This window comes from Hemitrygon akajei, chromosome 18 (genome assembly GCF_048418815.1).
Source record: "Hemitrygon akajei chromosome 18, sHemAka1.3, whole genome shotgun sequence".
NCBI lineage: Eukaryota > Metazoa > Chordata > Chondrichthyes > Myliobatiformes > Dasyatidae > Hemitrygon > Hemitrygon akajei.
The window spans coordinates 10,406,221-10,432,872 of NC_133141.1; the positions used below are offsets into that span (position 1 = coordinate 10,406,221).

The following is a 26,652-nucleotide window of genomic DNA, read 5'->3' on the forward strand; positions in this document are numbered from 1 at the left end:
CCAACCCCTGCTCTGAGATCTCACGTCTGGGCCACAGCAAGAGACTACGTAGAAAGGGTTCATTCAACTGTGCATGTGTTCTTGAGCCTTATCCATCATAGAATGTCTAAGCTCTGTGATTGCCCTCTGTGAGACAAGTCATGAATTGCTGTGTTCTCAGCAGTCCAGGTGGCCCTGCATTGATGTTGTCTTTGAGCATTCTTGTATTGGGGTCTGATATGCCTGTGTCCACGTCAAGAGGTGACACAAGTCATATCAAAACAGAACATGTTAGAGACACTCAGCAGTTCAGGCAGCATCGGCAGAGAGAGAAAACCAAGTCAAAGTTTTGTGTCAAGGACTCTACATACAACTAGGCATAAATCAAATGACGCGGAGGGTAAAGCAGATCAGGTATATCTGAATGGAAAAATGGACAGGGAGTCTGTTTGATAGTTGGAAAACAAAGTCAGAAAATTGTGATAGTATTTGACATGACTATTTAATTTAAAGGGAATCCAAGCAATGCTTGCTAGAAAGGTTAAATTTCAGTTATTGAATGATAATGAGATTGGGATTACTCTTAACTCCCTTCAGGCAAAAATCTGCACCTTCAAGGCTATTGGATAATAGAGGAAAGTTTTCAAAAGCACACTATGTAAGAACTCAGCAGGAGAACTTGATAACTGCCTTTAGTCTAACGGTTAGTCACATAAACAATTCTGATACCACCACACAACAAGTCACAGTGCTTTGGAAACATACCACAACTTTGTGTGATGGTAAACAGGAAACTGGTTTGACTTTGACAAATTACAAGAAGAAGATACAAAATGAAAAACACCGTTGAACAGAAAAGGAAGTAGGTAAATGGTGTGGTGGAAATATATTGCATGTGTTTTATTGCCTATTTAGGAAGTGCTTGCAGTTCTCAACTGTGTTCCTGTTCTCAATCGATTCAGTATTTAATTTCAATGATATTTTTCTTTAAAAGGAGATGCTATGACAGACTTGACATATAAGTAAACTACTTGACTATAAATAAACATAGAGAATTCTGTGGGAGTTCAGTCTTCTCATCAAAATTCCATGTCTCTCTGTATTTGTGCTGGCACAAAAGGATATATTTTGCAAATGTCCACTCTCTGCTCAGGAAACATGCATCAAGAATTCCAGAGTAGAGGGTCATTAGACCTTGATGAAATTCTTCCACCCCCATCAAATCATCAGGGTAACCAGGAACATTTTGAAGCCTGGTGTAAGGAAATTCCTACACAGTAGGGTTATAGAATGGAACTACAATCAGGTAATACAATCAATAGTACTGGCTAACTGGTGATTTGTGATGTTCCATAGGGATCCATACTGGGACCTCTGCTGTTTGTGATGTACAGTGTGCAAATAACCTGAATGAACACATGAATGGTTGGGTTAGCAAGTTTGCAGACAATATGGAGATTGGTTGTGTTGTAGATTGGCAAAGGATACACTGGGATATTGATCAGTTTCAGATATGGATAGAGAAATGATAGATCGTTAACCCAGCCAAAAGTGAGGTTTTGCACTTTGGGAGATCAAATGTAAAGGCAAAACTGTTAATGGCAAAACCTTGAGCAGTGTTGATGTACAGAGATCTTGGGGCCAAGTCCATAGCTCCCTGATGATGGTTGCGCAGGGTGGTAAAGAAGGTTTACGTATGTTTACCTTTATTAGTTGAGGCACCAAATTCAGAATTGGGAAGCTATGTTGCAACTTTATAAAAATCTGGTTAGGCTACATCTGGAGTATTGCATTCAGAAGAATGTGAAGACTTTGAAGAAAGTGCAAAAGAGGTTTACTAGGATGCTACCTGGATCAAAGGGAGTGTGTTATTAGGAAAGTTTGGACAAGCTTGTGTTATTTTCTCTGCAGCAGCAGAGACTGAGAGGAGACCTGATAGAGGTTTATAAGATTATGAGAAGCATTAGATAAACCGCTGGCATCTTTTTCCCATGGTTAAAATGTCTAACACTGGAGATTATGCATTCATGGTGAGAGGGAGATGTGCAGGGCAAGATTTTTAAACAGAGAATGCTGGGCGTCTGGATTGCACTGCCAGGAGTGGGGGTGGAGGTAAATATGAGTCATTCAAGAGGTTCCTGGGTAAACACATGGATGTGCAACGAGTGAAGGGATATGGACATTGTTTGCACAGAAGAGATTAGTGAGGCATTTAATTTCTAGTTTAATTAGTTTGGTACAACATTGTGGGCCAAAGGGCCTGTTCCTGTGCTGTACTATTTTATGTTGGCCAAGGGAGACATACTTTTGCAGTAAACAGGGAGGGAATCCTTCTGCTCTTTGGCAAATGGCTTCAACATTCCGTAGGTCTAACATGAAAAGTCAGTTCAACATTGATTCTGAATGACAAATAGTTCATAAACATGCTTGTTTCTGCTTGTCATCACAGAGGAAGTAGTAGCATGATTCTCTTCAATGTGTTGTTCCTTTTGGAACAGGTTGCCTGTATTAGTTGTTGTGAATCTTTCCACACTGATGAACGGGTGATCAGAATGAGTACACACTTGCAGTAAATGTGTGCTTATGTTATCAATCATCTGTTACCCCCCCCCCCCCCCCCCAAAGCTATAGTTTAGTTCATAGTATAGCATGAGACTACACTTAATCCATGTTATAGCAGGGTAGAAGTAGCTCATCTGTATGAACACATAAGGGATTTCTACTATTTCTTGCATAGAGCACTTCTTGTGATCCTTTCTGAGTGGCCATCTTAAAGCCATGTGGTCATCCTATTCTGTGTGGGGCTACGTGAACTATGTTCTCTGATATTTACCCTGGGGCTGATGTCAGTCAGAGTGATAGATATATATTGTGCTCATTTGTTACCACCTCAAACATTTCAATCAAATTATTCAGTTCCCTGCTGATTTATCTCAGATTAACTCGTGCTTCCCAAATTTAAGCTTGGCTAACCTCTCTCCAGGGCTCCTGCGTGGTCAAAATCAAGCTTGCCTGGCACATGGGGGGGTGGGTTCACACCTTGGGAGAAGTCTGGAGAGGGGCTGGGGAGACCAGGGAGGGTCAGTGAGTCTGCAACATTCTCTCTCCCTCCCTTCACTTGTTGCATCTATTGAACCACTGCCTGTGTTGCTGGTGACAGGGCCCGGAGCAACTGTGAGCCCGTGAATTCTAAGGGCACTAGTGTAGGGTGGTGTAATGGTGCAGGACAACAAGGGTGATTGGAGAAGTGACACAGGCCAAAACCTCTGGTCCTCCAACAACTTCTAGGAAAAAGCTGCTGGCAAAGAACTGGCCTGTGGTAAAATCACATTCCCTCCCTCAAGCTGCCACTCATTATTGGGGTAACCTGTTAGCATCCTGTCCAGAAGTGGAGAGCAATCACTCTCACTGTTCCTGTGTCTGCACTGTGCCTAATGAACAGTGGGCTGGATCTTTCTGCCTCATGCCTGCCCATTGTCTATTGACAAGTTGTGGCCACAACATGTACCAGCTGGTGTTCACCAGGCTGGCAACCCTGTGGTGCACCTTGAACCATCAGATATTCATCCTTGCATATGGTGGTTCCTTGAACATCCCTCATCCTCACCAGTAGCATCATTTCTTGTGTTTTATAGATAACTAACATTAAAGCCCTGGTCTTATTTCTTTGTGGTATTGGGACTGGCCTTTTGTACCTACCACTCCCCACCCTCCCACTGGTGAAAGTCACTGGGGTTACCACATGAATCATCCAGGAGAAAGAAAAAGTTAAAATTAATTAGGGCTGATGTCTGCCTTAATTTAGCAGTTTGCTCAAGCTGATATTTTTGGCAAGTAATTATAAGGACAATGTTGACCAATGTCAACCCCCATAAGGGTCCCCCGACTGAACCAGGCACCTTGGCAATGGGCAGGGGGGGACTTGCACTGCCCACCATTGAGCCAAGTGGAGCTGGACCACTGAATGGCAGAGCCACCAGAGATACCAAGGCTGGGTGCTACCACCCCATCAGATGGTCCTGAACCCCACCATCCTGTGGCACAGCAAGGAAGTGGCTGCACCAGCAAGTGGGTGACAGGAATGCAAGTATCATAAGGCTCCACCATTGACCTAACCACTTCTCAACTAAAAATGAACCTAAATCCCAGCGGTGACTCCAGTGATTCTAGTGACCATGGGCTGGGGGTTAAGGTAGAATCAAGCTTTCTTACTGACTCATCCCTACCTACATTCCCATTCTAAAAAATTAATTAAGTTAAGACAAACTTTGTGTTTACAGGCAGTATTTCATTCTGAGACACTGAGGGAGTCTGGACAACTTCTATCCACGATGTGGTCAGTGAGACTGTAGTCAGCTTTTGTATCTGCCCAATATGCTAGAGATAATTGCCCTTCCATCACCCACTTGTATCAACTCTCCCAGCCCATCCACCAGTTTCCACCACTACCCTGGGTGCCATGGTAACGTAGTGGTTAGTAGGACATTAAATGTGAGGTTATCCACTTTGGTGGCAAGAACAGGAAGGCAGATTACTATCTGTTAGGAGTCAAGTTAGGAAAAGGGGAAGTACAACGAGATCTAGGTGTTCTTGTACATCAGTCAATGAAAGCAAGCATGCAGGTACAGCAGGCAGTGAGGAAAGCTAATGGCATGCTGGCTTTTATAACAAGAGGAATTGAGTATAGGAGTAAAGAGGTCCTTCTGCAGCTGTACAGGGCCCTGGTGAGACCCTACCTGGAGTATTGTGTGCAGTTTTGGTCTCCAAATTTGAGGAAGGACATTCTTGCTATTGAGGGAGTGCAGTGTAGGTTGACAAGGTTAATTCCCGGAATGGCGGGACTGTCATATGTTGAAAGATTGGAGCGACTGGGCTTGTATACACTGAAATTTAGAAGGATGAGAGGGGATCTGATTGAAACATATAAGATTATTAAGGGATTGGACACATTGGAGGCAGGAAGCATGTTCCCGCTGATGGGTGAGTCCAGAACTTGAGGCCACAGTTTAAGAATAAGGGGTAGGCCATTTAGAACAGAGATGTGGAAAAACATTTTCACCCAGAGAGTGGTGGATATGTGGAATGCTCTGCCCCAGAAGGCAGTGGAGGCCAAGTCTCTGGATGCATTCAAGAGAGAGTTTGATAGAGCTCTTATAGATAGCGGGGTCAAGGGATATGGGGAGAGGGCAGGAAAGTGGTACTGATTGTGTATGATCAGCCATCAGTGAATGGCGGTGCTGGCTAGAAGGGCCGAATGGCCTACTCCTGCACCTACTGTCTATTGTCTATTGCCATGGACATGCATATGGGAACTTGAATTGAAATGGGTGGCTAACAGGAGATCTTGGCCATTGCAGCAGATGGCGTGAATGTACTCAATGAAGCAGTTCCCCCTACCTGTGTTAGGTCTCACTGATGTAGAGGATGTCACACCGGGAGTACCGGATGAAGTAAATGACAGTGACAGACTTGTAAGCAAAGCACTGCTTTATCTGGAAGGACTGTTTAGGGCCCCAAATGATGGTGAGGGAAGAGATGTAGGCATAGATGCAGTACTTAGCACAGTCGCAGGGAGAGATGCCAGGAGGGAGATTGGTAGGGAGAGACAAGTGGACAAAAGAGTCATGGGGAGAGTGATCTCTACAGAAAGGGAGAGGGCCCTGAAGTGATTTGAAGCATTCTGGTTGAGAATCGAACGGGTGCATCAGTTGCAAACCATTAAAGTGTCTTGCTGATCTGGATCTGCTCTCATCACAAAGGGAGTTTTATGTGGATCATTTCCATCTGCTTCTTTACACCAGAATCCTGATCCAGTCATTGTAATGCCCAGTTTATTATAGTGCTCAGCTGTGTCTCAGAGTTCCTTTACTTATCAGAAGTGGGGCTTAAAAGATGATCCTTCTCAAGGAGTGGGAACAGAAATCAGAAGCCCAACTCTGGGGTCAAGGGTGCAAAGCAGCATTTCAACAGCAGATAAACTGGCTCCCACTGGAGTAGAGCCGCAAAACTGAGCTATCTCATAATTCACAACAGACATCAGCTATTCATTTCAGAGCATCTGATTGGATGTTTACAGCCCCAAGCCATTTCTGTCAAGATTGAGGGACATAAACAGGCTGTTTATGAAGAGTTGCTGTGTCTCTAGGGGTTACTGAGGCCAAGACAGCCTGGCAATTGTCATCATGTGATTGCTTTTTTAGTTTGTTGTATAAGATCTGGGCGTCGCTGATAAGGGCAACAATTATTGTCCACCTCTAGCTATCCTTGAGAGGAGGTGATGAACTGCCTCCTAAAACCACTAGTCCTTCTGACGAAGGTGTTCCTGTGCTTTTGGGAGGCAATTCTTTGGGTTAGGGTAAGATTAATGAAAAAATGGGTGCTTGATGGCTGGCACAGACTTAGTGGGCCAAATGGCCTGTTTCTGTGCCATATCAACAAGATTGAACAAACAAAAGGCAACCAAGCAATGACAATTGCAAGACAGCCTGAGCCTCGGTAAACTCTAGAGACATAGCCACTCTTCATAAACAGCCTGTTTGTGTCTCTCTGTCCTGACAGAAATGGCTTGGGGCTGTAACTTTAAGTCTCTTGCCTAGTAACCTGAGACTTCCGAACATAGTACTCCTAATCAGCTCTGTCCCTGGCACTTTGTGTACATTCAGTAGATAGTTCAGAGGCAAAATGTGCACAGCATGGGACCAGGCAGGCTGGGGTTGAGGGGTACATGGGAGTAGGAATGGCAGTTCTTTTGCTGACTTCCAGAGAGCAATGTTATGCAGCAGTTTGTCCTAGAAGAATCCTATGGGAATAATGATGGATCAGCTCAGAGGCAAACACTTGGGTATATTGGGGCATTATCTGCTTGAGATGTTTAGTACTGTTTAGCTCTTAATTTCCATTCTTGCACAGAGCTTGCTCTGAAGCCTGGTCCAGATATTCCAGCATGGAAAGAAACGGTGACTTGTCTTGAAATTTAATTGTAGACTACCATTTTTTCACTATTATGCAATTGAAAATTATTTTTCACATAAGTGAAACATGATGAATATTTCTAGATCAGTTCACATCCCTTGGTAAATTGCATTGGACATTTCCGTAAATGGGGCTGGGTTAACAGTGCATTGTAATTTTTGCTTTCACTTATAGGGCTAGTCCAGTTCAGTTTGGATCATCTTTCATTGTCTCCAAGTCCAGTCAAAAGGTTAATTAGTTGGGTTGTTCAGTAAGGCTTTGAGAACTGTTACATCGAGGATGGCTGTAAGGAGGAAGTGTCTAAATTGCTGCTTCATTACTATGTTTGGTAGCGTTTGGCAATAGGATTAAACTCTTAGCTGTGGCTCAGAGATAAAACACTTGCTTCTTAGTTGAGTCAGAAGACTGACAGCTCAAGCTCCACTTCAAAACTCAAACACAAAGTCTGGCTGACCGTACTTGGTCTCCAATGGCCCATGACACAATTTAGAGACTCGCAGGGGATTTCTCTTTTGGGGCATCACAATTATTTAATCCACAACCAACAAAACAGAAACACATTTTGGTCATTATCCCTCTACTGTGGCTGGATCTTGTGTGTAGCTTGAGGTAGGAACATTCCATCCAAGTTGTAAATAATTAATCCAAAGGTCCTAAATTTTTGGTGCAAAAGTGAGATGCTAACCTAAAACCCTGGGAAGCCTGGTGAACCTGACATTTTTCATTATGAATAACCTGAGAGACCCTGTTTCTCTACATTGTATGAGGTTGTTAGTTTGGGAGACATCTGTGACCATTTCAGCTGTTGTTACTGCACAAGTGAGGAAAAATGGGGGAGCTGGGGATAAAGGGCAAAGACAGGTACAATACTGCATTCTTACTGTATCAGCTTGCATTCAGCAGCGATAGGTCACAGTCTATTAAAAGGTCCCTTGTGATTTGTGAGTTTGAAAAGACTAAAAGATCACAAAACATAGGAGCAGAATTGAGCCATTCAGCCCATCAAGTCTGCTCTGCTATTCCATCATGGCTGATCCCTGATCCCACTCAACCCCATACACCTCCCTTCTCACCATACCCTTTAATTCACTGACCAATCAGGAAACTCTCAATTTTCACTTTAAATATACCGACTGCCTTGGCCTTCACTACAGTCTGGAGCAGAGCATTCCACAGGTTCATTACTCTTTGGCTTAAAAAAAAATTCCTCCTTACCTCTGTTCTAAAGGATCACCCCTCAATTTTGAAGCTTTGTTCTCTAGTTCTGGATATCTGCATCAGAGGAAACATCCTCTCCCCAGCCACCCTATCTAGTCCTTTCAACATTTGGTAGGTTTCAGTGAGATCCCCCCGCATTCTTCTAAATTCCAGTGAGTACAGGCCCAAAGCTGCCAAATGCTCCCCATGTGTTAACCCCTTCATTCCCAGAATCACCCTCGTGAACTTCATTTGGACTCTCTCCAGTGACAACACATCCTTTCTGAGATATGGGGCCCAAAACTGTTGACAATACTCCAAGTGCAGCCTGACCAGAGTCTTAATAAGCCTTAGAGTTATTGGATATGTAGCATGATCTGAGCCAACTGTTATGCTTAATTAATATTAAATAGGTACTTACAATCCACACACAGGCATTGTATATAATTACTAACACCAGTGACAGCAAACCAACTTGTCAACCAGAACCAAGCTGTAGTTTTACTGCCTTCCCCCATTTAGCAGGCAGGTTGGGTTTGCACCAATGCTCTTCTTGTAATTGAACTGTTTCCTGTTTATGTTCCTTGGTTCCTTCTGTGACATGCTACACTGAGTGGCTGGACAGACAGGCAACATGCCCGCAATATTACTGGTACTGCTTTATAAGGGGGTAACTGCAAAATGTAGTCTTCTCTCAAATGCATATGACAAGGTCAAGGCTTGGATGAGGAATGCCCACACGTGCAAGGCCAATCTGCTCTTTACAAAACTGGAGGTCCCAATGATAATATTCTGGTGCTGAATGCCAGTTGTGGGCTTCCTTCTGGCACAAAAGTAGAGCAGGAGGATGTGCAAACATAGAATAAAATTGGCAACATGTCAATGTAGGGTGGACACAATCTTTCAGATCATTACCAAAAAATTATTTTAATAAGAAATTTATGTAAGCAATTGATATCACATGTTTCTCTGCTCCAAATGGTTACTTAATGCAGTATGCAAATATATAGTTAAGAGAACAGGTGAGTAGGAGTATGAGAATTAAGTGTGGTATTTATGGAGAAAAATACCAGTCCTGGCTGATCTGCAAGTTCCTGTGTCACTATATATTTGTTCAGAGAAGAGTGCTTGTGATTGGTCACAGTTTTCTTGGTGAAGGGTCAGCAGGAAGCGTGGATAAACTGTCAAAACTGTGATGGCTGATTGGGAAGTTTTCCCTGCAGATCTCAGCAGCAAATGTTTCTGTGGAGACAGAAGATACTGAAGGAACACAGCAGATCCAGCTGCCAGTCCTGATGAAAGATCTCAACCTGAAATGTCAACTGTTCATTTCCCTCCAATAGATGCTGTTTGAGTGCTGGGTTCCTCCAGCATTTAAGTGTAACCATTCAGTTGTTTCATTGACAAAACAGGACTGCCACTGATGCAAGGCACTTCCAGTCTTTATGGTAACCCCAGTGAAGTGTACAACCAGTGGCAAAGTCCAAGCTGGCTGAAGCAAATTGGAGCTCAGTCTTCCGTATCTCTAAGTTTTTGCTTTGCATTGGTCTTGTGCCAGGCCCTGGCCCCAGATTTAGGCAACTGACTCTAAATGGTTTGGCACGGACTAGGTGGGCCAAAGGGCCTGTTTCTTTGCTGTACTCTTCTATGACTCCATGACTATTATTAGCAATAAAGCTGAGGAGCATGAAGCCAAACAACTTAAGCTGTAGAATGATACACCACTGGAGGGTGGCATACGGCCCCTCATACCATGCCAACTGATCAATGCCGTGAACCAAGTAAACTCTCTTCACTTTCCCTCCCCAGAACGATGGATTTTTTCTCTTTCAAATGTTTAACCAGTTCTAATTTGAAAGATACTTCTGCTTCCAGCAGTCTGTTGGTGTACTCAAGATCTCAAGATTATATTCACTTTGCTTCTTGTTTTTAAAGTAATTTTCTCAAGTTCGCTCCTCTTCTCTCCCCCCCCCCCCCCAATCATCCTCAGTTTGTGTTCTCTGGGTTATGATGCTTATAGCAATCTCTTTATTTACTCTGTCAAAATCATTCATGACCTTGAATACCTCAGTCCAATAATCTCTTAGCTTCTGCTCTTAAGCAGAAATTTCTGGTGTTTCCAGATTTTCTACATCACATCCTGTATTTCTGGTGCCAGTTGCTAAAATCCTCAGACTGATGCAGACTGTGAAGGCAGGCAAGAGGAACTGATGGAAAGCTGTCCTCTTCTAGTGGACAGCTTGTGCACAGTTCTTCAAATTGATTCTTCCTAGATTTGCTAGAAATATCTTGAAAGTTCCGAGGGAAGGCCATTGACTTGAAGCACTGTCTGCACAAATGCTGCCTGACCTACTGAATATTTCTGGCATTTTCTGCTTTTATTTCATATCTGCATTTTCTACAGTACTTTGACAGTTCCTAGGTTCAATGAGAGTAATATGCATTGCCACTTCCAGAATCTATGGAATGATGCCACACCAGGTTATCGACATGTTCTTGCTGATAGGAAGCAAAAAATCCAATTCCTTCATTCACACCAATTGGAAGTTGTCATTGCCCAGCATTAGGAATGATGAGATTAGACTCGTGCTGAGGATCAGCAGAAATCTGGCAGGATCCTCTACCCATTCCATCTTCCCAACACGTTCAGAATCCTTCCACCACGTCCCTTTCCTCTACTACTAACATCTGCTCATCCCACCTCCCTTATTAGATTCCATGCTCCACAACTCTTTCTCTATCTGATTCCATCATCCACATAACCTGCCAGCTTCTGTCATGATTTCCTCTCTTCCTTCCTCCATCTGCCTATCACACCTCCTCACCATCTCTCACTCCACCCCTTTATACCGGCTATCTCTTTTCTGTCTTTCAGTCCAGATGAAGGTCTTGACCTGAAACATCAGCTGTCTATTTCCCTACACAGATGCAGCCTGACCCACTGAGTTCCACCAGCTTCTTGTTTGTTGCTCTAGATTCTGGCATCTTTTGTGTCCCTTGGCACCATTCCAGCCTATAATGGAGAGGGTGAAAGAGAAGGAGCACTAGGTAACATATTTCCAGACAGCAGCCACAGATGTGTTGAGTAAATTTAACTTCTTGCTGTGAGGGTGTATGTTGATCATCGCACAAAACCGCAGTATTCAGCACTAGTTTCAGGGTCAATGGATCAGTGTTGTTGTGATTCTCAGAATGGTAACAATGGGATGACTGACGAAGGACTGCATTACCCGTATCTTCAATCAGTGCAGTGTTTGTACCTCCAGCACTTATGGCCTGCTTTGTCTGAATGCATGTTTGCACAGTGGCACCACAGAGCCACCCTTTGTTTCAGCACTCTGAGTAAGTTCTCAGCTCACTGCAGTGGCATGGTAGAGTGGCAGTTAGCGTAATGCTATTGTTGTGCCAGCAATCTGGGCTCAATTCTGCTGCTGTCTGTAAGAAGTTATTATGTTCTGCCCATAACTGCTTGGGTTTCCTCCAGGTCCTCTGATTTCCTCCCCCATTCCAAAGACACACAGGTTAGTAGGTTAATTGGTCACATAGGTGTAATTGGCCAATGCGGGCTCATTGGACCAGAAGAATCTGTTCCTGTACTGTATCTCTAAATATCAAATAAAATTAAATTAAAAAAGAACCAAGGAGTGTGCAATTTATCGAGGCTATTTTTCCGCGGGAACTTGTAGTGCAGGTTTCTGCTACTGGCTTTTGATTGCCTGAAAGCTCAGGTTAATATGGTGTATGTACTTTACTTTTCACTCCAGGCATTTATGAAGACCACGCCGCAGGAACTCTGCACTTCCTGCAATAAAACGGTGTATCCCATGGAACGACTGGTTGCTGATAAGTTTATTTTCCACACCACCTGTTTCTGCTGTAAGCATTGCAAAGCTAAACTGAGGTGAGATATGAAACTAAGCTCTGGTAAAATTCTGCATTCAGTATCACAATCCACACCACCAACCCCAGCCCCAAACAGCACAAACAGATGAGCAGATGAACAAATTACACCAAAACATGCCAAATTAACTGTGGGTCAGTGCTGAGATACGTCATTAGAACTTAATTCATATTTTATGAGGTACTAAGGTAGGTACATCCAGCTGCAGATGACTATGGTTAGAGGTGCACAAGGCTCTGCAATTCTGAGGATACGACAACTAGTTCATCAATGTCACCAACCAGCTTGCCAACCCTTTGTGTCTAATTCCATACGCTGTCATTAACTGCTTTAGTGAGGAGCCTGCATTCATGCCTCTAGGAAAGGACAGGGGCCAAAAAAAAACAAACAAGATCTGCTGTTGAAATTAATTACAGCCTCCAGGATTGCAGGCTTTGAATGGGTTAACTCCAGCTCTTACTAACTGTTCCTGTTTGAAAGGTAATTGTGAATTTTTCCAAAGGGGAAAACTTAACTGAATCAATACATAATGTTTAATGGTTTGGCCTTGTTCACCCTGAGCATCTTTGCTGCCTGAATAATTTTTATTTCACTCCTAATTCCCTTGCATGATCCACAGTTCCCTCCAGAAAACACGTGAGGTAAATTGTTGTCACAGCCGCTGTGTAATTTAGCATTGTAGATTGCACGTTCCACTCTTCAAGTAGTTTTCCCTCCACTTGGTGCTCACTGTGAAAAATAGTGGTTATAAACAGCATTCAGCAGTTGTCTCATCTCCCTGGCCTCTCCTGGGAAACAACTTCTTCCAGCAGAACTTTCCATTTAGAATTTGGTTCAAGTTCAAGTGTAATTGTCATTCAACCATACTCATGAATACAGCCAAATGAAACTGCTTTCCTCCAGGGCCAAGATACAAAACACAGTACCAATAGTCACACACAGCACACACAACACATGGTTATGATAGAAAAACATAGTCACAAAATAATATAGCCCAGGTCCCTGTGTAGTGTCATGGCCTGTAGATTGATGGCATGTTGTTTGTCCTGAAGCCACGTTTCTGCAAGATCAAGCATGCAGCAGTTCCTCATCACGCGCTAGTGCAGCCGCAGTTGAACGCAATCGAGCTTGTCTTTCACTGAGCAAACACTGAAGGGCAGCACTGATGGGTGGGGCCAGCTCCAAACCCAGCCCGGACTGCCCGCTGTGCCACACTGCCTCTGGCATCTCCTCTCCTGGCTGGCTGCAACAGGCAACCCCGCGCGGCATGAGGGCCTGGTCCGCGCAACAATCGAGGCCATGCAGCCTCTCCGCCATTGGTCTTTCCAATGAACTTGCCTTGCAGTAGTCTACGTTACCAATGCCCCACAGGGTCTTGCGATCACAAAAAAGATGTCCAAGACAATCATTTGTGCTGTTTGTTGGACTGCGCATCGTCTCCAACACTTTCCTCCTTAGGTGGCTGTAGCAGGCAGCAACATGATACATAAGCCCAGCTTCACTGCTAATGGGATAGTCCTACAGTACTTGATGATCTTAATATCCAGCAGTATCTTGTGATTTTTTTTTTTTTTAAGACAAAGGACAAACAATTACACCTTTGTTTGGACCCAGAGAGGCCATTGCGACCGAGCGCGTTGCCATCTTACCAGAAGTAATTACAGTTAATTTTAATCAGTGGTAAAATAACACTGATTGGATGGTCTCAAAGAATCAGTGTGGTTGGAGGAAATGCCTACATTTTTCCAGTGGAGGAATGCCTTGGGCCAAAAATATCCTTGCCCAGTGTTCTGAAGCACAGCCTTCACTTCCTGCACACTGACCACGACATGGTTGTGAGGAAACTCCAGTAGCTTGGAAGTAATTGAAGCCACAGAAATCTGTAGCACAAAGGAGCTCATTTGGTCCATCACGTTTGTACCAGCTTAAAAAATGGCATTTGCCCACTTCAGGTATTATTCCTGTCACCGTGATCTGAGCTATTTCCAATGCATCCATCCTTAAATAAGAAGGATCAATACGGATGCAGTCTTACCAATGCTCTGCATAACTGATTAAATACCTGATAAATTCCTCTTAGAATACACAGTAATATTCTGTTGCCTTTATCAATTACTTGATCTACCTGCTCACTGGCTTTTCACAAATCATGCACAGACAACCAATTCCCTCTTGCATCTCATAGCTTTGCAATCTCTTGCTTTTTAGGTAGTATGCCTTTTTGATTTTCCTGCAAAGTAGATCATTGTATATTTTTCCCATATTATGTTCTGTCAAATTTTTGTGCACGACCTACGCATCTCCCTAGGTGGTGACCTTGTGTCATCTTCACTTTACCACCGATCTTTGTAACAACAATCTGGAAAATTAGGCCTTTGATGTTGTCATCAATTTGGTTATATAAATTTGAAAAGGGTGAGGCCCCAGCATCAATCCATGTCATAGACCTCTCATTATATCTTGCTAACCAGTGTAAGACCCATTTATACCCAATCCCTAATTCCTCTGTCTGTCACAATCAGTGATTCTGCCTCTGCCGCTAAAGGGGCAAATCCTTTTGGCTTCCTTAACCAGTTCCATATGTGTTCGATGATTCTTGTTCCTCCCGAGATCTTTCCATGTTTTTCTTTGTCTTATTTATACACACTTCTCTAAATTGAATTCCAATTGCTTTTTTGATGTCCATACAGTCGTTGATATTTTCCTGCAGCCCAGAACTTGCCTTATCAACATCAAAATAGACAGTGCTAATTTTAGTATCGTTGGTAACTACCTTAATTGTAGCCGCTATAGTTATGTCCAGATCATCGATGTACACTATGGAAAAACTAAGAACATTGTATTAAGTCCAGTAGAAACATATTGATTAGGAGCAGGAAAGGGTCACTCAGCCCATAAACCCTGCTCTTCTAGTCAATAAAATCACACTTGATATGACTGTAACCCCAACTTCATAGAAACATAGAAAATAGGTGCAGGAGTAGGCCATTCGGCCCTTTGAGCCTGCACCGCCATTCAGTATGATCATGGCTGATCATCCAACTCAGAATCCTGTACCTGCTTTCTCTCCATACCCCCTGATCCCTTTAGCCACAAGGGCCATATCTAACTTCCTCTTAAATATAGCCAATGAACCGGCCTCAAATGTTTCCTGTGGCAGAGAATTCCACAGATTCACCACTCTCTGTGTGAAGAAGGTTTTCCTCATCTCGGTCCTAAAAGGCTTCCCCTTTATCCTTAAACTGTGACCCCTCGTTCTGGACCTCCCCAACATCGGAAACAATCTTCCTGTATCTAGCCTGTCCAATCCCTTTAGAATTTTATGTGTTTCAATAAGATCCCCCCTCAATCTTCTAAATTCCAGTCAGTATAAGCCTAGTCGATCCAGTCTTTCTTCATATGAAAGTCCTGCCATCCCAGGAATCAATCTGGTGAACCTTCTCTGTACTCCCTCTATGGCAAGAATGTCTTTCCTCAGATTAGGGGACCAAAACTGCACACAATATTCTAGGTGCGGTCTCACCAAGGCCTTGTACAACTGCAGTAGAACCTCCCTGCTCCTGTACTCAAATCCTTTTGCTATGAATGCCAACATACCATTTGCCTTTTCCACCGCCTGCTGTACCTGCATGCCCACCTTCAATGACTGGTGTACAATGACACCCAGGTCTCGTTGCACCTCCCCTTTTCCTAATCGGCCACCGTTCAGATAATGATCTGTTTTCCTGTTCTTGCAACCAAAGTGGATAACCTCACATTTATCCACATTAAATTGCATCTGCCATGAATTTGCCCACTCACCTAACCTATCCAAATCACCCTGCATCCTCTTAGCATCCTCCTCACAGCTAACACCGCCACCCAGCTTCGTGTCATCCGCAAACTTGGAGATACTGCATTTAATTCCCTCGTCTAAATCATTAATATATATTGTAAACAACTGGGGTCCCAGCACTGAGCCTTGAGGTACCCCACTAGTCACTGCCTGCCATTCTGAAAAGGTCCTGTTTACTCCCACTCTTTGCTTCCTGTCTGCCAACCAATTCTCTATCCACGTCAATACCATACCCCCAATACCGTGTGCTTTAAGTTTGCACACTAATCTCCTGTGTGGGGACCTTGTCAAAAGCCTTTTGAAAATCTAAATATACCACATCCACTGGCTCTCCCTTATCCACTCTACTAGTTACATCTTCAAAAAATTCTATAAGATTCGTCAGACATGATTTTCCTTTCACAAATCCATGCTGACTTTGTCCGATGATTTCACCTCTTTCCACGACTCTAGCATTTTCCCCACCACCAATGTCAGACTAACCGGTCTATAATTCACTTTCATTTCCTTGCTTTAAAAAAAAGCCACTGTACATAACCCACAAGTCAATTAAAATTCTAGTTCAGCGTAACATTTTATTTTCTTTCTCTAAGCTAATTTTTAATCTATACAGTGGATTCCAGTTAATTGGGACACATCATGACCAATACATTTTGGCCTAATTAGCTGAAGTTTCGTGGAAATAGTTAAAAAGGTATTTTTAAAAAAAACCAAACTGAGTAACAAATTATGTATTTAAATGAAATGCAGAACAAATTAAAACTCGACTAATACTACTACAGTACTATAAAACTGTATTTGCTCCTTATAGTTACTGACAGAGGAATTCATCTAGTGTACACAATGAACAAAATCAACAGAGACACCTAGTACAGATAATGGACTGCCTTCATGCAAAGCTATTGATGATTGCATCCACCAAATCTTCATTTGCATTGTAACATTCAAGATGATTGTCAAGATCTTCTAATCCTTCGTAGTTCCTAACTTGTTGAAGTAGTGAAATTGTTTCATTTTCACTCCCAGCCGTTTCTGGCATCACCAAGCCTGAATGCTTGAAACCACAGTGAACAAAATAGTTGTGAATTGTCTTGCTGTCTTTCTCACCAACTATCAGTGACAAAGTTACAGCTTTTTGAACACAAACACATGCAACTGACGCTATTTTAAAAACTGTTTGTTTGAAACACAGTCTAGTGTCTAACGGCCACAAAATAGATCCACTGGACTTTTACTCTACTGATCAAACTGCTTGCTAAAAAGTGAAATAAAAATAGAAAATGCTGGAAACACGCAACGGGTCAGGCAGCATCTTGAAACAGCATAATTGTTTCATATTGAAGATTAATCTGTCTTCCTAAATTAGGTTTTATATTATTCTTTTTCATAAGTTTACCATAATTTCCCCATCACTCAGCATATATAGCCGTCACTATTTTAAATACTGGTACCACATTTGGATTCTAAATTGGAGAAGGGTCAATTTGGATGGTATCAGAAATGATCTGGCAAGTGTGGATTGGGACAGGTTGTTTCCTGGCAAAGGTGTACTTGGTGAGTGGGAGGACTTCAAAAGTGAAATTTTGAGGGTACAGAGTTTGTATGTTCCTTCAGAATAAAAGGGAAGGATAAAAGGTTTAGGGAACCTTAGTTTTCGAGATATATTGAAGCCCTGGTTTTAAAAAAAAAAGGTGCCTGGAAGGAAGGAGCAAATGTGGTACTTGAGTATAAGAAATGCAGGTGAACACTTAAGAAGGAAATCAGGAGAGCTAAAAGGCATAAGGTTTCTCTAGCAGACAAGGTGAAGAAGAATCCCAAGAACTTCTACAGATACCTTATGTTAAAAGCAAAAGATTAGCAAGGAACAACATTGGAGGATCAGCTATGCATGGAGCTGAAAGAAATGGAGGAGATCTTAAATGGATTTTTTTGCATTGGGAGACGGACACAGTATAGAAGTGAGGCAAAGCAGCAGTGAGGTCATGGACCATATTACAGAGGAAGAGGTGTTTGCTATCTTAAGGCAAATTAGGGTGGATAAATACCCAGGGCCTGACAAGGAGTTGGCTTGGACCTTTTGGGAGGCTATTGCAGAAACTGCAGGGGCTCTAGCAGAATATTTAAAACATCTTTGGCTATGGGTGAAGCGCCGGAGGATTGGAAGATAGCTGATTTTGTTCTGTTGTTTAAGAATGGGTCTAAGAATAAGCCAGGAAGTTATAGGCCAATGAGCCTGACGTTAGTAGTGGGTAAGTTATTGTAAGGTATTCTAAGGGACCGCATATATAAGTATTTGGATAGACGGGGACTGATTGGGGAATAGTCGACATGGCTTTGTGCAGGTAGGTCATGTCTAACCAATCTTAGAGTTTATTGAGGAAGTTACCAGGAAAGTTGAAGGCAAGGCAATGGATGTTGTTTACATGGACTTCAGCAAGGCGTTAGACAAGGTCCTGCATGGGAGGCTGGTCACCTACCTACAGGAAAGATGTAAATAAGATTGAAACAATGCAGAGAAAACTTACAAGGATGTTGCTGGAACTTGATACGAGTTGTAGAGTAAGGTTGAATAGATCAGAACCTTATTCCCTAAAATGTAGGAGAATGAGGGGAGATTTGATAGGGGTATGCAAAATTAGTATAGATAGGGTAATTGCAAGCAGGCTTTTCCCACTGAGGTTGGGTGAGACTACAACTAGAGGTCGTAGATTAAGGGTGAAAGATGAAACGTTTAAGGGGAACATGAGGAGGAATCTCTTCACTCAGGGTGATGAGAGTGTGGAATGAACTAACTGCCAGTGGAAGTGGTGGATGTGTTTTCAATTTAAGAGAAGTTTGGATAGGTACACAGATGGGAGGGGTATGGAGGGCTATGGTCCGGGTGCAGATCGATGGGACTAGGTCGAGTAATGATTTGGCATGGTTTGGATGGGCTGAAGGTCCTGATCCTGTGCTGTAGTGTTTTATGACTCTGACATCTTGTACATCCTGTCTAGTCGCAGCTGTAACCAGAGGGGACTAGAAAATGTTAGTTAGTCTGCACTGTTATCTCTTATTTCTAGGCAATTTGTCCACATTTTTAAATGTACTAGAGCCCTTAATGTCCCCTCTCTCCCTGTATTCATTTTACTATTTCACAATTCTTCCCCCTTAATGATAGTATCTGTATCATTCCTTAGATGTGCATCTATTGAGAATTATACACGTCTTCCATCTCCACATGCAAGGTGCCATTTTGGTCTCTAAAAGAACATATTCTATCCTCTGTCACCCTTAGTTTTCTGTGATTGTACCTACAAATAAGATTTTGTGCACCCACTTCCTGACCATGTTTTTAGTTTCACCCCTGTGCTTTCTATACTCCTTCAGGAAATGGCAGAACTTGGTTCTCATGGTGAGGGCTGTGCTTTTTTACCACAGGAACTATAAACGTGTGTGTTGTTTAGACAGTTCTAAGGGGTTCACCAATCTTATTTTTGGGACCAGGATGACTGAAGGCATAGAGCCTGGCACATTGATGAGATCTGGTGAGGCACATATGCCATCAAACAGGGACCTGTCTCTAGGTAGTCAAATAAACTAAGCTCTAACAGTGGAATGGAAGCAAAAAAAAAACCAGTACTCCCTGTGGTCAAGCTATGCCTCTCTAGTTGGTTAGGTTCAGCAATAGGACCTGTTTCTTGTAAACCCTAGCTTCCTCCAGTCTGAATCTAATTCACAGGTAAGTGAGAATTGAACATCTGGGATCAGGTGTACACTCCTTTTCATACAATTAGAAACTCGTGGGTGTGGATTCTGCAACTGATGATTTTAGTAATGTCAATAATGTGTGAAACCAAGGATTCCATCGATTCCCAGTTTTGTAAGAAGTAAGGGCAGAGAGTGGTGCTTGTCTACCAACCACAAAAGTGACAAAGTGACCAAATATGTGGAAGGACCTGGAGTAACATTAATGGCTGAGATAAGATTGAAAATTTAAGAATAATCTGCTAGTGACTTTTTCAAAATTTATTTTTCAGGATCTGGATGTTGTTACAAGGCCAGCATTCATTTCCTATCCTAATTGGCCCTGAGAAAATCAGCCATTGTCTTAAACCACTGCAGTCCTTCTGGCGTAAAAGCTTCTGCAGTACTGTTGAAGAGCGAGTTCCAGGATATAGAACCAGTAATGATCAAGGATTGGTAATGAGAGTTCCAAATTAGGATGATGTGTGACTTGGAGGGAACCTGCAGTCACTAGTGTTCCCATGTGTTGACTGCTGAGGTAAAGCTCACTGATTTAGGTGTTGCTTCAGAATAGCCTGGCTAAGTAACACCAGTGCATTTTGTAGATGGTACACAGGGTGGCGGAAGTAATGAATATTTATGGTGGCAGACGAATTTCAGTTGTGGGTTTATGCTCTGGATGGTGTCAAACTTTTTGAAAGTTGCTGGAGTCGTGTTTACCAAAGCAAGTGGGAATGCTTCCATTCCAGTTCTGTCTTGTAAAGAGTGGAAAAACTTTGGATGTTTGGCTCTGAGTCACTTGCCACAGAAAGTTAGCCTATGATCTGTTCTTGTAGCTACAGTTTTTAATGGTCTGGTCCAGTTAAACTTCCAGTTATTTGTCTCCTCTCAGGATGTTAGATTAGGAGATCTGGAGATGATAATGCCATTGAATAGCAAGGTTAAGTGGTTAGACCCTCCGTTGTTGAAGGTGGCTTTGCCAGGTACTTTTATGGCACAAATTTAAATTGACACTTATCAATCCATGCTGGATACTGTCTAGGTCTTGCTAGCATTGACTACCTCATTTACAGAAGAGTTGAATGGAATTGTACGATCATAAGCCACTTATGACTCAAGAATGGAAGGGAAATCATTAATGAGACAGTTGCAATAGTTTGGGCCTGTGGTATTGTTGTGAGGAATACCTGAAATTGACATTTCCTGAAATTATTGATCCCCAATAACTGCACCCTTTGTGCAAACTATGACTTCAGCCACTGATGTGTTTTTCCCCACGAATCAGGGTGACTTGAGTTTCACCAGGGTTCATTGATGATAAACTTGGTCAGATTTAGCCTTGATGTCACCTAACTTCTGGAGTTCAATTTACAAAGACTGTGCTTCATTTAATGAAGACATTCACCTTCATGCCCGGGGGTGGGGGGGGGGGGGGGACCCTCTGGTAGAAAAGAGTGGCCAGAATTTATAACTGAATTGTGCTGCTGCAGTGATACACCAGCTGCGTATACTTGCACTGACAATATACAAGGAGTCATGAGGAAGGTAAACTTGCTAACTTGTTGTACCAATGTGATTTTACGTGACACTTTTGACGTTCTTAAATTGATGACTTTTTCCCATTTTGTCCCTTCAGTCTGGGAAGCTATGCAGCACTGCAAGGTGAGTTTTATTGCAAGCCTCACTTCCAACAATTGTTCAAAAGCAAGGGAAATTACGACGAGGGCTTCGGCCGCAAACAGCACAAGGAACTCTGGCAGCAGAAGACGGCTGAGAGTGGCTCCAAATAACCACGATGCTATTGCAAGGGAAGGAGCAGGGGGCTAGCAGCTAACCAAGTGTGAAGCACTGGCACCCTGCCTCTCTCTAACTAGGGGCACAGCAGCAGCGATTTGTTAATTTGCTTTAAATAGTGTGTAATTTAGGGGCCATTGCTAACAAGAGGGAAGGATTGCTGTTATTATGTGTAGTAACATCATGTAAAGGGTCATGGGATGTAGTAACATAAACCAACCAGTGGTTGGCGGGGTTTGTACTGATCCTGAAGTATCTAAACCTCCCCATGGGGAATGTCAGGCCACAGGGAGAGGCATACTCTCTCCATTGAAACCCCCGATATTAACATCTATTCAATCTTGCTAAGCCAAGTGCAAGTTAACAATGGAATGGGGAGGGAGAGAGTAAAATTGGAAATGAGTTATCAAAATTTCACAAGCCTGATAACTGGTACTATGAGCAAGATGTCGCTCCAGTACTACCACATAGTAACCAGAGCAATTCTTCCCTCATTTATACATTGCTATGTCTTTGGAATGATAGCTCACCCTAGTGGGAACAGTTTGCAACTGCACAGAATACTCTCAACAATATATCTCTTTTTAAATGGAGTGGCTTTGATGCCAGATATTCTAATTGTGCTTTATAGAAAAGGATTATGAAGACACAGTGACACCTACATATCAGCTGTGACTGATTTATCTACTAATGTTTTCAGTAGAACCTGGAGAACCATAGTGCATCACTTGCACATCTTGCTACACTGTACACTTTCCTCATTACTCAGATCGCTATAACCCAAACTTGAGTGTCCAGATTACTTTTGTTTTGGAGCAACCCCTTCTACAAGCAGAGCAGATCTGCAAACAATTTTAGCTGAGTGTGTTGAGCACTTTGTAGTCAGATGTTTTATTAGAAAACTGGAATCTAGTTCCACTGCAGACCCTCACTTCATGCACACTTCTCTAATCCCACATATATCTCCAATTTGTACCCATACTAGAGACATCATGTACACACCCCAGCAATGAATAGTGCCCCTCTAACAGACTAGTAACCCTTCCCCATTATAGTTAAAGCTATTTCCACCTTATTGTCCCATCCTGATAGATGCCAGTGCCCTGCTAACACCTGATCCCCATGATGCAGGTCAGTGCCACCCTGTTTCAGGGCTACAGATTGGAATTTTTATCCCAATACAGAAAGCAGACCTTCCCCGTCTCTCTACAGTATCACCACCACCCCTTTCCATTTAATTACTGGTTGAATAGCCAATGATTTAAATTCTTAGTTTTAGTGAAGGCTTTGTCATTTTCCCAGCTTTGGCTACGTTTTTGAAAAGGTTGCATGTGATTTAAGTGTGTGGGATTTCAGTTGTATTAATTATCACAATGTGATATCGCTGAATTTCAGGGACATCCTCAAGCACAGGCTTAGCAGATGGAATGCGTTTTTTTTCAACTAAAACTGTGCCTCAGTTACATGTTGAGAATAATATTTTGGTACTTGAATGTTTAATGTCTGTGAACCTATGCATTTTATACTACAGTTCACGTGTAATTGATCATTTCCAGGTTTCATTCAAAAAAGAAATCACGTCTTTTATAAACAGTTGCTCCATGACCAACATTAACAAACCATCTAAGATTACCTGTGTTACTCTCCCCACACTATTAATTAAAAGAACTATACTACTGAAACCAAAGGCCAGTGTGAGACCTGGACCAATGCCACTGTGATTAACAGACGTCCTCTACTTTGCTTCATGCATTCAGCAAAATGACGACAGTGTAGCACTCAGTGTTGCTGTCTCACAGTTCCAAGGACCCAGGTTCCATCCTGAGATCAGATGCTGTCTGTGCAGAGTTTGCAAGTTTTCCTTGACCACATAAGTTTCCTCTGGGTACTTCAGTTTCCTCCCATGCCCTAATTAATTGTCTGTTGCATAAAGCAACCTCGGCTAAAATCAAAATTAAAGCAGTAAGTTAATAAGCTCGCAAACACGAGGAAATCTGCAGATGCTGGAAATTGAAGCAACACACACAAAATGGTGGTGGAACGCAGCAGGCCAGGCAGCATCTATGGGAAGTAGTACAGTCAATATCTCGGCCCGAAATGTCGACTGTACTTCTTCCTAAAGATGCTACCTGGCCTGCTGCGTTCCACCAGCATTTTGTGTGTGAAGTTAATAAGCTGTAGGGATAATGGCAAATAAGGGGAGAGGGGAATTGGACCCATCGGATTTCTCTACTGGCAGTTGGATGGGAACTAATGGAGCAAATGGCCTCCTCCTGGTCAATACAAGATCCCCGTTGAGAAGCAGGCAAGACAATCAACACGTGCTGTATACAGATAAGGTGCGATAGGAATTGGCCAAGGTTACTTGTTCTTCCATTTTAGAGGAAGCTGACTCTTGTGCTCTCCACTACCTATCTCCCTCTTTTTCCATAACTTTCAATTGCCACCTTTTGTATGATGCATTGAGATTTGAATGTGTGGCTGCCACCAATGGATTAGAAGTATTAGAGTGTCAGCTGAAATGAGGCCAGGTCCAAAACAATGCCGACACCACCAAGTAGACCAGGAGAAGGGATGTTTTCCACTCACCATTATCTTTCACTGCTTACATCTGAAGCTTCACCTCTTTCCACAGACAATGGAAATTTCCACACTAGTCCAGCATTATGCCCCATCTTCTATTAGTTATACTTTTGGATGAAGTGTATGTCACTGATAGCAACAAATGCACCAAGGCTGTACCAATCATACACTTGCTACATTTCAACCACTTTTAAAGGAGAATGCGGTGCATGCCATTCCAATTAAGCTGTTCAGTTTCCCTTGTTCATGATGATCCTATCCAAATGGAGCAACTTGTTTTTGAGCTCTGGCTGCACAACAACTAAGGCCTCATAGTCATCTTGCACTTCTGACTATTTTAATCACCAGTGTGGAGTGAATTAATTGCCTCCTGTTGAGGCTGCTGTAATCTGCATTCCTGTTACCCAGCCATGTACTTTAACTTGCATTTCTACTTTCACAGGAGTGAAGTACTCCTGTCCAGCTTCACAATGCATCCAGATCTACTGTACATCCACAAGAGAGCTGTTGTCTTTACATGTTACAACTTCTCTGTGGAATAAAAAAAACAAAAAATGCTGCAAAAACTCAGCAGGTCAGGCAGTATCTATAGAAAGAAACACAGAATATTACTGGTTGAAAACCTTAGTCAAAACTGCTATGCAGAATGCCACCCTAGCAATCAACACACATTACTCCTGACCTCCAACCACTTCTTCACCATTTGTATTGTGTGCATCCATGAGCTAAACACTCTTGGGTAATGCAATAGGGAGACAATAGTAGATTGTCATTCAAACCCAGACTCATTCTGCCATTCAGTAATGTTATGGCCATTTTGCCTGCCTTCATGTTCCCTGATGCTCTTAAAGTAATTAAAATTCAATTGATCTCTGGCTTTAAAATTTCTGTGGCCCTTCATGGCTTATGCTTTCCATTACTCTTTCTACAAACAGTTTTGCCTTATTTTATTCCAGCTGCCCACTACCATTAAGTTTTAAGTTGCATGCTTGATCTAATTTCCCCACCAGAATCTATATTCACCCTATAAAAAACAAACCTTTACTTGTTCTAAGCACATACTGCTCTCGCCAACTTGATGAGACATGCCAAGTTTTCGCAGATTAACATTAATGCAACCTGGAAACGGAGCTTAATAAAATGTGATGTTATGTTGAGGAAAATCTATAATGCATGCATAAATCTGTGATCAGCATTTCGGGACTTGGTGGTGTATGATGTCTTACCAAAGTGAAAAATTGAGTGTTGTTTTGTAATGGTTGCATGAATTTGTTATATTGGTGCTTCTTATCTGTTCTTGTCAGCTTGTTCTCAATAATGCATTAAGTGGGCCAGGATTCCCCACTACTCAGTTTTATTTGATCTAATCAATATTGAAATTGGAAATTACTAATTAAATAACAATAACTGCAGTTACACAGCTTACCCATGGATATACTGGGCTTTGACTAGTACATTCCATAAAAGAATTGCAAAGATTTAAAAAAAAGAGTAATGATATCCAAACCCTTGTGGTTGGGGGCCTTGGAGTTGCCAAGACGGTACAGAAAACTTGAATAATGACCCAGTCTCCAACCAGAAGTCGACATGTTGACGTAGGACGGATGGGATGGAGTTGACTTGATGCCAAACAACCTGCGAGCTTAATTTAGAAAAACTGCAACAAGGTTAGGTTCTCATTTTGTGTGCAGCTGCAGTTGACCCCCTTCGGGAGGAGGAAAAGACCAGAAAATAAAATCATTTTCAGGTATTTGCTGATTGCACAATTTTTGTTTAGAGGTCAGAAAGAAGCAGGCAATTTGCTCCAAGACGTAGGCATCAGACTACAGTGAACTGAGCATTATTTACCAAACAACTTCTGAAACAATCCCACATTATATACATTGAATGTGAATGGCCTATTGCATTTGGCCTGCACCAAGTATTAATGGGCCATCATATACTGCGTTTTGAACTAACCCCCATGAGATATACGGGTCTAAATTTGCTAGTACACATTGCACACATTACTGTGAATTGTCACACATTACAGACACAAAATGTGAATGAAGGCTATGTTGTTATGATCAGAGTCTGACCACATCTTATTTTGTATGTCAGTAATACAGTATATGGTTGTCACAATTGCCTCTTCTACTTGCAATTGTTGTATTCTAATGTAATTCACTGCCTTTTTGGTCACTCTGCATTCCACTAACACTCCTGAAGGAAGCTGTCACTGGTAGATTACTGCATTTACAATATATTTTACCCAGTAGATGTTCCCCCAATATACATGCCTTATAAATATTGTATGTTTGTATCTCTTTTTACTGTTTCTATATCTCTGATCACGACTGTTAAAAGTGCTGCTTTGAATCTGTGAATGCACCTCTGCTTTACAAATGTTAGAGTTTTGACATTAAAATATCCATTGTGTATCTCTGTGTCTAAGATGCTTAAAAAAAGGTGGGGAAGGGTGGGAAAAAAAACTCATTCAAATTCATGTTTATTGTCATATGCACAAATACATGTATGTACTGAAAATCTTGCGGGCAACAGCATCGCAGGCACATAACAAGCAGCACAAGGACATAAATCATACATTTTCTTAACAAGAAAGAAATAATCAGAACAAGCAAAAACAGTCCATTTTAGTGAAGAATGATCAGAGCGATCTTCATCA

At 42.3% G+C, this 26,652-nt stretch overlaps 1 protein-coding gene across 1 annotated transcript in view; it reads left to right on the forward strand.

The window, feature by feature from the left end:
• Positions 1 to 26,407, forward strand: part of limd2 (LIM domain containing 2) — a 38,477-nt gene extending 12,070 nt beyond the window's left edge. The window contains exons 2-3 of the mRNA XM_073070760.1: positions 11,913 to 12,049; positions 21,247 to 26,407. Coding sequence (XP_072926861.1) covers positions 11,913 to 12,049; positions 21,247 to 21,400 — 291 coding nt within the window. The 3' untranslated portion in view covers positions 21,401 to 26,407. The remainder of the gene's footprint in view (positions 1 to 11,912; positions 12,050 to 21,246) is intronic.
• The last annotated feature ends 245 nt before the right edge of the window (positions 26,408 to 26,652 follow it).